Source organism: Sus scrofa, chromosome X (genome assembly GCF_054392235.1).
Source record: "Sus scrofa isolate SSC_HxYL_T2T_F1_AM1 chromosome X, Sscrofa_HxYL_maternal_Yorkshire_Landrace_v2.0, whole genome shotgun sequence".
NCBI classification, from domain to species: Eukaryota; Metazoa; Chordata; class Mammalia; order Artiodactyla; family Suidae; genus Sus; species Sus scrofa.
In genome coordinates this window covers 12,707,051-12,719,562 of record NC_139401.1, presented here as the reverse complement: position 1 = coordinate 12,719,562, position 12,512 = coordinate 12,707,051, and the positions used below count along the sequence as shown (strand labels likewise).

The 12,512-nt window shown below is 44.0% G+C and overlaps 1 protein-coding gene across 22 annotated transcripts in view; it reads right to left on the bottom strand.

Moving 5' to 3' along the window:
- FRMPD4 (FERM and PDZ domain containing 4) overlaps positions 1-12,512 on the bottom strand; it is a 919,679-nt gene that overhangs the window by 374,420 nt on the left and 532,747 nt on the right. For 5 of the 22 annotated variants that reach the window (XM_085007332.1, XM_085007343.1, XM_085007341.1 and 2 more), the window contains one exon: positions 10,027-10,065. The exons of the other annotated variants lie outside the window; for them this stretch is intronic. In XM_085007332.1, the coding sequence (XP_084863458.1) occupies positions 10,027-10,065 (39 nt within the window). The remainder of the gene's footprint in view (positions 1-10,026; positions 10,066-12,512) is intronic. 22 annotated transcript variants of the gene reach the window in all.

Genomic DNA, 12,512 nt, shown 5'->3' with positions numbered 1-12,512 from the left:
GCTCACAGCAAGGCCAGATCCTTAACCCACCAGGCGAGGCCAGGGATCGAACCTGCGTCCTCATGGTTACTCGTCGGGTTCATTTCCACTGAGCACAACGGGCACTCCAGGTGATGACTTTTACAAGTATACTGTGGATCACATATGGACAACCAAGCGAGGGGGACATTCGAATTTGAAAGAAGATTCCTCAACTATGAAAGTCGATTTGTTTTCCGGTCCAGCGTATCCTCCTACAGAGGACATTGTGAAGTACATTTCTGTTCAAAATGCCAGGCAGACAATATCTGCTTATCTCTTCTCCCACTTGAGTTTATGTAAAGTGAATAGAAAGAAGAAAAAGGAAGAAGACCTGGCTCTAGCAGAAAGCACAGGAAAGAGGATGGACCAGCAGGTGTGTGCAAAAAGGCAAGCTTGGGGAGGATCAAAGGCTGATGGAGAGGCAGGGCCCGGAAAAGCAGGGGAGGGATGCTGTGGCTTTTACTGCGCTTCTCGAGCTTTCGTTTCCTGACTCGCATGGAAAAATAACGTTATCATGCCTCACTGGATAACGGAGAATGTTCAAGGCTGGAGGCCAATGTCCTGGGCCTTTCGTTGCCCTGAAATCACCAGGAAGGCATTGATTTCTCAACAATCCTGTGACTCCGTGGTTCTCGGCCCAGGGCAGTTTTGTCCCTCAAAGCACAGTTAGCCATGTCTGGAGACAGCTTTTTGGCCGTGACAACTACAGGGGGGTAGGAAGTGGGGATTGTTAGCACTGAGAGAGGCCAGCAATGCTGCTAAACATCTTCTGATTTGCAGAACAACCCCCACGACCAAGAAAGATCTGTCCCCAACTGCCCCCAGGGCTGAGGCTGAGAAGCCCTGTCCTGGTCCATCTGCGGCCCACCCCTGAGTGTCCACCCAGAGGCTGGGAAGCTTCAATATGGTCAGAGGAATCTCCAGTGGAGGGAAAATCAACCTGACTGGGAAAATGCCGACGTGAGAGGCTCAGAAGTGCCAGGTACGGGACTGGGTGGCACAGGCCCTGCCCAGAACACAGAAGGAATCAACCTCAGTATGTGAAATAATTCACCACAGCGGCTCCCTCGTGCACAGGTGCCCAATAGCCTATATTTTCCAGGACAAGAAACTGGGAGCTTTTTCCCTAAAGAAACGGAATCAACCAGCTGCGGCGGCCATCTAGGGCAGAAAGTGGGGTTTACTGGTACCCCAGATAAAGATCTCCAGATTGAAGGCTTTCGAAGCCCGCACTGAAACAGCCTGCCTCCTGGGCCAGCAGCCTCGGGGTGAGCCAGTCACCATAACTATTTCAGAGCCTCCAAGGAGCTACCTGTTACTTCTCTTCGAGGAGCAGCTTAGGCCAGTGCTCTTTCAACTTGACAGAGCACAGGACTCTCCTGGGCATCTTGTTAAAATGGAGATTCTGATTCAGCAGGTCCAAGGTGGAGCTGGAGATTCCGCATGTCTAAGGAGCTCCAGGGGCAGCTGGTGCTTCTAGAGCAGGGGTCCTTCTTTGAATACCGAGGATGTGAAGAGGTTGGCCAACGACTGGTGGGCCAAATCCAGCCCAAAGACAGTTTCCTAAAATGTTTTAGTGCAACATAGCCACATCCTCGTGTTATCTGCGGCTGCTCCGGTGATATAAGCTGGGCGTAGGAGTTGGGGCAGAGGCCATGGGGTGTGCAGGGCAGACACTGTTAGTGCTACAACTCCAGAGCCTTCAATGCCACACGTTCAATATTAAGGACCACTTTCCGTGAATCCAATTAAGAACCCAAATAACTCTAATAAGGCATCTGGATCACAATTCCCATAAAAGGCCAGATAGCAAATATTGTTGGCTTTCTATGCACCAAGGTGGCTGTCAGCATTCCCTTCTAAGGCAAAACTGCCTCTAAGATCGAGTTACTCAGTGTAGACAGGGTTCGGTCCCCAAGAATTAGAAAATTCACACTCCACGTCTTCAGGATTCATTGGACATTTTTTTTTTTAAAAAAAAAAGATATTACACATGAGCCTGAGATTTTAAAAAGAGCAAAAGAGGATATGAAGCCCATTGCATAATATTTTACAACAAATAATATTTTTTCCAGAATAAAAAGAGGAAAACAGATTGGATTAATTTAAAATACTTTCCTCTTCTGGCATGTCTTCATTTGTGTTTGGGGAGAGGGAAACATCATAGAAATAAAAACCAACCCGATGAAGATTACATGAAAGGGCTGACAGCTTTGACAAAGCATCAAACAAAATTGTCTGCTGTCCTCAAAGAAGTGTGTTGAATCTGTAGAACTTTCCTTGTCATGCAAATATTAAAAGACCATAGTGCTTGGCACGAGTCTCTTACGGAAAAAAAAAAAGAAAAAAAAAAAAACCTCTACCCCCATTATCTTAATTAGAAAATTCATTAATAATAGCAATTGCTTTCTAAACATACTGAGCAAGGATAAAGTAATTAATTTGCATGCATCAACATACCTTTTTACGAACACAGACTCAGGTCAGTAAAAAGAGAGGCAAAGTAATCTGGAAACTCACTATTTGAGAACACAAAGCACTCAGTTTATTATTGATAAGCCAGAATAACAAGAAAACTTCACTGTGACATGTTTATTTTGAAACTGCTGTTAGTTAACTGGCAGTTTCTGTTTCATAATGCATGAAAACGGCAGTTTCTCTTCATAATGCACTAAAATTATGCTTAGAGATCAACTGTTATCCTTGAGAACAATTAACAAACACAAACAAAACATGTCACTTTGTCAAGTTCAAGAAGTGCCTTCTGATGTTGTAAGGCCCACATTTAAGGACAGAAGCTATGGTCTGAACAGAGAATTAGGTGAAGAACAAATGATCACAGGTTAGTTTCCTGGGCCTGGGTCTCTTTCAATGACCTGATTAACATTAGACATAATCTGGCAATTAACAAAGGGCATATTTCGAAGTACGCATTGGCAAATATTACGTAATGACTAAATTCAGTTCCTTGGGAAAAGGTCGCACAACTTGGATTACACACCATCAGGCTGCAAAGATGAAGTTAAGTGCAAGCAAGGCTGCCGCTCAGCCTTAAACCCAAGAGAGATCTTTTTTTCTCTTTCTGTCTGCCTGGGAGAAAGGAAGGTAGGGTTTTGCCTAAAAGAACTTGCAGAGGGGTAAAAAAGCAAAGGTAAGACATGTAGATTCTTCCTTCGCTTTGCTGGCTCAATCCACCTATGGGCACTTGCACACCCATCTGTTATTGCCATCTCTCCAGACAGGAGATGATGGAAGCTACACCAGGATTCCAGCCAAGGCTTCCCTCCTCTTATTTAAACCAACTGATCTTCCCCTAGAGGCTCAAATTTGCTCTTAAAGGAACTGAAGTCAGATGTATACAGACTGGATTGACCTAAGTCCAACCCCACACAGCGGGAGTACGGTTGCCCTTGTTGTTAGAAAAGCCTTGGCCTGGCTTCCATTTAGTCCCAGGGGTCCAGGCCCCAAGACGTAGACGCTCAAAGGTAGAGTCAGGCGAGATGGCTCCCTGAGCATATTATTCCCCAAAAGTGATCCCTCTGAAGAGGCCACGAAGACTCCAACACAAAGAAGCAGCAGTGAGCAAACCACATGTTGGGTCCGGTTGAGAAGGGGGTCAAAGAAGTGACCCCAGTAAGAGTAGCCTCCTTCTCTCCCTCTTGGAGGGGCCTTCACGGTGTCACAGCCTGGCTGCCCCAGGCTTTCTAAGGGGGCTCAGGCCTGGTTCTTTCTAGCACAGACCTCGCCTTAGTAACCATCCTATTATCCATGAGCCACCAAAGGCTGAATCTTTACTCCTGTTGGTTCTCCAACTTGGACGCAGTGCTTCAAAGAGCCCCAAGCCTTGTCATTTCCACACTCCCTCTGTCCACTGGCACGCTCCCCACCGGTGATGGGATTTGCTGACTTAATCACGCTCATCTGATCGAGGTGGCCCTGGGTGACAGCAGTATTTGCTTCGAGAGCCCAGGCTTCTTCTATCTCCTCTGAATCCTGCCCCCCAAGAATGGAGGTATCCAGTTCTGCTTTCTATTCTACCCCCAGGCTGCCCTATACCTGTTACCACTAACTAGGGCTCTGGACTTAAAATGTTGACTGTGACTCACAGTTAGAAATAAATATTGCTTAGCAACCGACTTCCTGTTTATATAAAACATTTATACCGTAATTCATCAAATCTTAGATGCCACTGATTCTGAGATCCATCCTGATTTGAGATGTCACAAGATCAGAAAGTGTGCAACACAATATTAACAAAATACAGACAAACCAAAGTTTCATGAAGCAAGACTCGCACCACTACAAAGGAGGCCCTCTAACATTTTCTGTCTCACTCTGGGTCATGATTTTGAACTTCTGCTTGTGCCCAGCGATACTGATAGACGGACCCTCCACAGGCCTTAAAAATAGAGAAGGTCCCTTATGTGCTCATAGGCAGCCGCAGGCTTCCCATCACATCTGAACACACCAAGCGCTACTGGCCACCTCACACTATCCTCTTTCAAGATGCCCTCCCCGAGTTATGCCTGCAATCTGCTCACTTCAGGTATCATGTCTAAAGTCCGGACCCAGGCCCTGGACAGCCTTCATTCATTTTGTATCACGTCACCTCATTTCGATGATGGAAGATAATTCGCATGGCTCCCGCGTGTCTTCCGAGTCCGGGGCACTGAGCGCGGTGTCCAGGGATGTTGCGATGGCAACCACGCTTGGAAGCTAGAGACTGCGAAGCCCTGGGTCAGAGGTTTGTTTCCTGACCAGGAGGATAAAAGGAGCGCTCCCTCATCCTCATCTCCTCTGCCCTCTGAGACAAGAAAGGACCTGAGAGTCCCTCCCTGCCTAGAGAAGAGCTGCTTACTCTCACTTCAGCCCATCAGCACAAAGACAGTCTCTCTTGGAAGGGATGCGAAGCGGGTCTGCTAGCAGTTCTAAGTTGGGAGTTCCTGAAGATTGGTGTTTCTAAGCTGGGACACAATCACACAGTGCGCTCAGCATCTACTCAAGGCCCCCCCCTCCCCTCTGCAACTGAGGGGCAAGGGGACCATGGCAAACATGCTGGGCCATGAATTATGACTGCCCGGTTATAACGTGCCCCGTTCCAAGCAAAGTATAATCATCATTTGGGCTCACTGTTTGCACACAGCTTAAATTTACGCAAGTGGGGAAGGTCAGCCTCGCAGCTCTACTGCTAAGGGGTTGCCTGGGGCTTGTTCACAGCTTTAACCACATCTGGACTTAGCTGATTCTCTGCTTCTCACCAGATTGCCCCAACCAGAGAGTCAGCCTCCTGAAGACAGAGAGCAAGGAATCGTACAGCCCTAAATCACATCGATGTATATTTCTATCCATGAAGTTTGTAATTTACAAATTGTACAGTTCACTTCTTCGGACAGGTAGGCTCTGCTATGGAAACTCTTAGGCATCCTAGAAGTGGTCAAAAAGGTCTTATTTTACAAAAATATGTTCTCTGGAATGTGTGCCGCTTGACACATTTACTGTCGCAAAGTTTTGCTTGAGGTACTAAATGCTTATAGTTAAGAGATGCTGACGGTTAGAGCATCAAAACAATAAACTCAATTAACTGAAGTTCTGGGTGAATAAACACGGCTGAGCCATGGTTAGGGAACATTTGTGATCATTTAAAATGTTCATTCTGCGGCCTTAAAAAGTATACAGAGAGAAGTGAATCTTGTTTGATAATTGAGTGCCTTGGCTCCCCTCAGGGTCATTGCCATGAATATTAAACATGATTACATTGTACGGAAAGAGGGTCTCTGTTGGTACTTAGTCTGGAAATTAAAATTTTTAATAAACTCCTAACAAGGATTTTTTTCACTGTTTTATTCTTTCCAGGTACCATTAAGCTGGGTACATTTCGATTTTCCTTATCTTCTGGCTAATCCAGGTGTCGCAGCACCTCTTTTAAAAAGCCTTCTAAATGAAACAAAGAGCAGAATCACAAGGTAAATCATTCCATTTAGAAAACACACTACTACCTACCTGGAGTCCTGGTTTAATTTTAAAAAGCAAAACGTCTGTTTCTCAGTGGATCTATTTGCGTTTATACCATTCCAAGCAAAATATAATAATAAAGTTGGAGGAAGTTTGCCTCAAGGCAGAAGCAGTGATTTGGTCCTGGGTTTTACTACAAGCATCTGCTGGGGGTGCTGTGCATTCTGGGAGGATGGAGATGCAGGGGGCATCATTACCGCCTTCCAGTGGTGGGGGGCGGGGAGCAGCGAATGGGAAAGTTCAGCCTGGATCCGGTCCTCAAATGTTCCTCCCTTGCTGCATGGCCTTGAAGAAGTCCCCTGTCCTCTTTTTGCCTCATTCCCCTCATTCGTAAAATGAGAACAGTACCTGGCTGTGTGAATTAACTAATCAATCATTTTAAATGGCTAAGATAAAAGTGCTTTAGACTCGCAAGCCATTTTATAGGATGTAAACTGCTATCTTCCAAATACTCCATATGTGCGACTCTATTAAGCTAAAAAAACACCAGTGGTTTCACAGCAAATTATCCTAAATGCTTTATAAATTCCAGAGGCAAATGCTGATAAGGGTTCTATAAACAGTGTTTACAATGACAGCCGTGCACAGAAGTGCAAAATAACATTATGTGGCAAGCATTCAGAAATAGGATTATTACTGAAATAATCCTTAGTTCCAAAACCATGTAGGACAAGAAATTCACCATGGCCAAACTTCTAGAACTTCAGATCCTCTTCCATTGACATCTGAATGGAAGATAACTACCAGGATTGTTGCCAATAGCTTTTCTTTGTTCAGTGATAAAAACAGGCACCAGAGGGCCCAGGAAAGCACTGAAAACAGAAACAATAGAAGCCCTTGGGTTTTACATTTCACTGAAGTCTCTCCAAATGATTGATTCTCCAATCAATGCACCTTTACAGCCCTGATCTCATTTCTTCTTGCCACCACCCTGAGGAAATTGAACGTTGGACTATGGGCTGCTATTCCCAAGCCTGCCCTCTTCCCACTAAATGTGGGGAGAGCTCCCCTCCAGCATTACTTAGCCAGGTGTGCAGATAAGAAAGGCTCCTGTAACACTGGGGCGGGGGGGGGGAAGCTCCAGCCTGCAGAGAGAAACTCACCTCCCATCAGGAGTGTCCAGGACCCTAAGCCAGTGGTTCTCAACCGTGGCTGCACCTGGCCCCACCCCACGCTCGTTACATGAGAATCCCTAGAGGATTCTCTAGTATTTTAACACAACTCTCAACATTATCACAATGCACAGCTGCATCTGAGAACCAGCGCTGTGAGGCATCCCCAAAGCTATTACCTGAATGAAGACAGGGCAGCACACTCTTTTTCATTGTTGCCTTCCTGTGACATAAAATCAGCCTCAGAGAATATGTAAACGGCTGTGGGGCCAGCCTGGGCACCTGAGCCCTCCTCTGCTGACCCCTGACTGGGCTCCGATTATCTCCACGCCTCATGGCGCTAGTATGTTACATACATCATAAAACATACAAACGAACATTTTTGATGGACAAATAAATGTATCGTTCATTGTGTGTCTGCTTTATGACTAGTACAGAGTATGTTCCTGTGGAACCATTCCTGTTAATACTTTTTTATGGAGATCAATTTGTTTTAATATGCTTAATTAATTTTGAAAATCTTGGTTTCACACACTATGATACAGCAATCTGAAGGTCTGGCTCCAAGTTCATTGCTAAACTGGGATCAGTGATGCTCGAACTGAAAGAGAAACTTGACCAGGATATGCTAACCCAAAGGTTGACTGGCTGGGTTTTCTAACTCATGAATCTCCATTTTCAACCCACACCCACCAACTAGGCAGTCATTTTGTTGAGCCTCTTACAGTAATTGTCCACCCTCCATGGCAACAATCAGTTGTCCTGGAAACGAATTGAAACGTATTAATTTTCACATTTTTAAAACGTGAGTTCAGGGCCCACTAAAACCTTAAATCTGGAAGCTATTTAAGCAGGTTCGAAAATTCTGTTTCTAAGAATTTAAAGCTTTCAGCTATGAGTGTTGATAGGTAACACTCATCATTTTTAATAACAATATACTTAAGAATATGTAACAATGGAAACACTGCTAAGAACCCATTTGTAAAATGGTTCAGAATTTTAAAACCTATCTCTCTGGAAAAGCAGTGAACTGCTTGTTCAATGTTTAAATTTTCACTCTGAAATAACAGACAAAATGTTTATGTCTCAAAAAGATCTATTAGTTTACTACTAATACCCTCTGGTCCACATCTGAAAAGGATTTTTGTAAAATAAAAAGAACATCTAGTAGAGCTTTTTGAACATTTTAAATTCTGACAACACCTTTAAGAGGTGTTTTGCCATGAGATAAGGAGTAAGCCTCTGCAGACATTAAAAGATTTCCACAGCCATGTCCTATCTCATTACCAAGGACAAGAAAGAGCCTCCGATTTAAAGGTATGTTTTAATTAAACCAGGCACAATTTGCAGCAAGACGAATGGACCTAAAGATTATCACACGTAAGGAAACTAAGTCAGGCAAAGACAAATACCGCATGATGTCACTTATAGGTGCAATCGAAAATACGACCCAAATGAACTTATTTATGAAACGAAACAGATTCATAGACATAAAGAACAGACTTGTGGTTGCCAAGGAGGTGGGGGGACTGGATTGGGACTCTGGGGTTAGCAGATGCAAACTATTATATATAGAAAAGATAAAACAACAAGGTCTACTGTGTAGCACAGGGAACTATATTCAATATCTTGTAATAACCTATAACAGACAAGGATCTGAAAAAGAATATATGTCTATAACTGAGTCATTTTCCTGCATATCAGAACTCAACACACTGTAAATCAGCTATACTTCAATAAAATAAATTTTAAAAAATTAAATTGGGCACAGTACTGATATCTTACAAGATGTCCCCAAAAACATGTTGCAGAGCACTGACAGCCAAAAAGGAAAAGAAAAAAAGAGCAAGCGTACTGATGACAACCCCTCCATGTTGTAACATTTTCACAGATTCCTCTAGACACACGATCACACATGAAATGTGATCACACGCTATGGACCCAAAGGAGCATTCCAACATCACTCGGTATTATCAAATGGCACAAAAGTTTAATTTGCTTAAGATAAACAACAAATACCAAGCTCTCCTTCTGGATCAACACATTGCACCCTCGGCTTTGGAGCCCAGCGCTCCAGAAGGTAGAGCTTGTGGGGAAGAATGGTCCCTACACACCAAGTACACCAGCACCGCTCTCTACGCCAGGGGCCAACGGTGTCCATCAACCAGAAAGCTCCTCAGCCTATAGGACTCTAAGGCAGCCACCACATTCGTCAGTCAGGGCCGAGAAATGAAAGCCAGCTCTCATTTGGCCTCTGCTCTAACAAGGTAGTTTATGCTTTGGGGAAACTTACTTCCACACCTGGTAATTAACCCAACAGAGTTACCGCATTCTCATCCCAAATAACCCAGATTTTTTTCCAGAAAAGACAGTCATAAGAGACCTGAAAATGATAATTTTCAAGTCATTCGCCATTTCATCTCAACACTCTGGATACTTTCCCCTATGTTCTTATTAGAACAGCATACAGGAAATATGTTTCGTATCAGTGACAATGTCTATATGTTTTTGCCATTTACTTTCAATCCAATTTACGCAGTCATTGACGACCTTAAAATTCAAAAGGCTTCTATATTCGGATCTTAAAATGGCAAGAGGAAGTTCATTAAATCAGAACTAAACATTCTTCATTGAATATAAATTTTAATGATTTTAGTAACATTAAAAAATGCTAAAGCGTGCATGCCATTTTCAATGAGGATCCCCGTTAACAAGAAAGGACTTGTACTTGCAAATCAGAAAGTGTGATCAGCACTTTCTAGCAGTTAGATTCCTGACTTTAAACTGACCTTTGTAACGCAAAAAAGAATGCCATAGAACCCTGGAGGATTTTTATCGTACTCGGAATGCCGAAAGCAAGCACACCACACACTGGATTTACCTGGGTACCCTTGTGAAGGAATGCATTTCAGAAGTGGATCTAAAATAATGAGAAGAAAAGGAAAATGTGAAAAAAAAAATCAACGAAACTCATTACGTTTGATTAAAAATAACGACTATAATTGAGTTTTCAATTGAGTTTAACAAAACCTATTCTGGTTATATCATCTTGAACACACAATGGTTGAGAACATTTTAAATTTTCTCTCTCTCCAGAATTTAGATCATGCAATTACTACCTAAGATGCTGCTCTTTAAGAAATCTAGTGATGAACACAAATTATACCAATTCACCCAGTTTAGATGGCCCACAGACACTGAATGCCTTAGCAGGTACACCTGTCCCTCAGGCTCACCAAGCCTGGCCGGGATATCCCGGGGGAGTGGGGCGAGACAGGGGCTGTTTCTTGCTTCCCAGAAAGCTTTCTCTCCCTACTTTATCAGTGTTTATATAGGAGTCAAATTCTATACATCTGAATGTATACAAAAGCACCACCCTCTAGCTGTTGTGTTACTTTGGGTGAGTTACTTAAATTCTCTGTGCCAAGGTTTCTCCTTTATAAATAGGAATGTACGGTAATGGTGCCTACCTTGTAGAGTCATTAAATGAATTACATTTTTAAAATTCACCCAGTTTACTAAACCTCATTTGTCATTTGAGGTCTGTGCTGACCTTCAGCACCACCTTTGTCCCCTGATAGACCCTTGGCTAAGGAGAATGGTATTTCGCCCTCAGCGCGGTTGACATTTGGGGCCAGATAATTCTTTGTGGCGGGGGCTGTCCTGTGCAATGTAGGATGTTGAGCAGCAGCCCTAGATGCCTAGATCCAATAGATGCCAACTGTTCCTCCCCCGCCTCCTGATTCTGTGACAATCAAAAATGTCCCCAGACATTGCTAAGTATTCCCTGAGGGGCAAAACTACCTTCACTGCGAACCACTCCACAGGCACACGCACTCTTTGGCCAAATCTTGGGTGAGTATCAAGCGCGCGTGAGGACACTGGGTCTGCCGGTGCCCGAGTCTCATTCTCATCTGCCCATCGTGAATTCTGCCGCAGGCCTTGGTCGGGCCTCTGAGGTGACTTGCTTCACTTTACCCCTGAGAATTCGCATGTTATCAACCCACGCCCTGTCCGTCATATTCACAGACACCTACAAATCCCCGAGGGATCACCAGCTGGTTTTCCCAAGCTGCTCACTGCCTTGTAGTCTTTCCTATGTTCTTGCCCACAAATCCAGAGTTCATCTCCATGTGAGATGCAGTGCTGGGATTCAGAACACACTACCTGATATAGGGTACCTTGGATATTGGATATTTTAAGCTAAAGGAATTTGGGAAGCAGCAGGTGCAAGAAAGACCCTCTAGCCCCTCCCCCTTCTCCCCTGAGGCAGGTCAGAAGACCCTCAAGGGAGAGGCGCTGTCCCCAAACCCGAGGAAAGGAGCATCCTGGTCTCTGCAGACAGAGGGATGCTGGAGGGGATCTGAACAGAGTCCTTGCCGGGTGCCCCTCAGCTGACTACCCTTAGCTCATACTCTTTCATCCTATCATGACTTTCTACTCTCAGCAAACCTAGCACACTAGTCCTCCCCCTTTACCATGGGGAACATCATCAAAGACCCCCGGGAGACGCCTGATACTGCAGGGAGTACAGAACCTTTTATATACTATGGTCTTTCCTGTACATACATAGTTATAATAAAGTTTAATTTATAAATTAGGCACAGAAAGAGACAAACAATAACACAGAAATTTATAAAAATACATTGTCATAAAAATAATTTGAATGTGGTCTTTCTTTGTCTCTATACCTTATGGTACAAGTTTAATACCTTTTCCATCCTAACTAAGCACTTATCATGCAGTGTGGCCACATCTTTTGCAGTTTGAGGTGCGACAGCAAAACTAGCACAGACTTCTTTTCCCTGCTTCACAATGTCACGAAGGAATATGTGTTCTTACCATAGGTCTTAGCCATCTCGGTATCTGATTTTTTTTTTTTTTTTTTTTTCCCTGACTGACTGAGTCGAGAACTTTCACCTTTTCACGTAGGGCTTCTCTCTGGTGTTCCTGAGTCACCAGCATCACTCCTCTGGCACTTTGGGGACAGGATTAAGTAACACCAGGGTCTCTAGACTACAACACTGTGACAGCGACTGCAGTGACTGACTTCTGGGCGGGACTTGCATCCCACAACGCAGGGCTGATATCGTGAGATTTCATCATGTGATTCAGAATGGTGCGCACTTTAGAAGGTAGGAATTGTTTATTTCTGGAATTTTCCATTTAATATTTTCAGGCCTTGGCTGACCACGGGTACCTGAAGGCATGGAAAGTGAAACCGCTCATGAGGGGGGACAACGATAAAAACGCTTAGGCTTAACTGTTGCTTTGAGTCTTCATTTCCTTATGAAGGCTCTCATGACACTTATAAAGGTGCTCATAAAACTTGGGTTAAATAAATGCGTGCCCTTTTCTGTTGTTAAT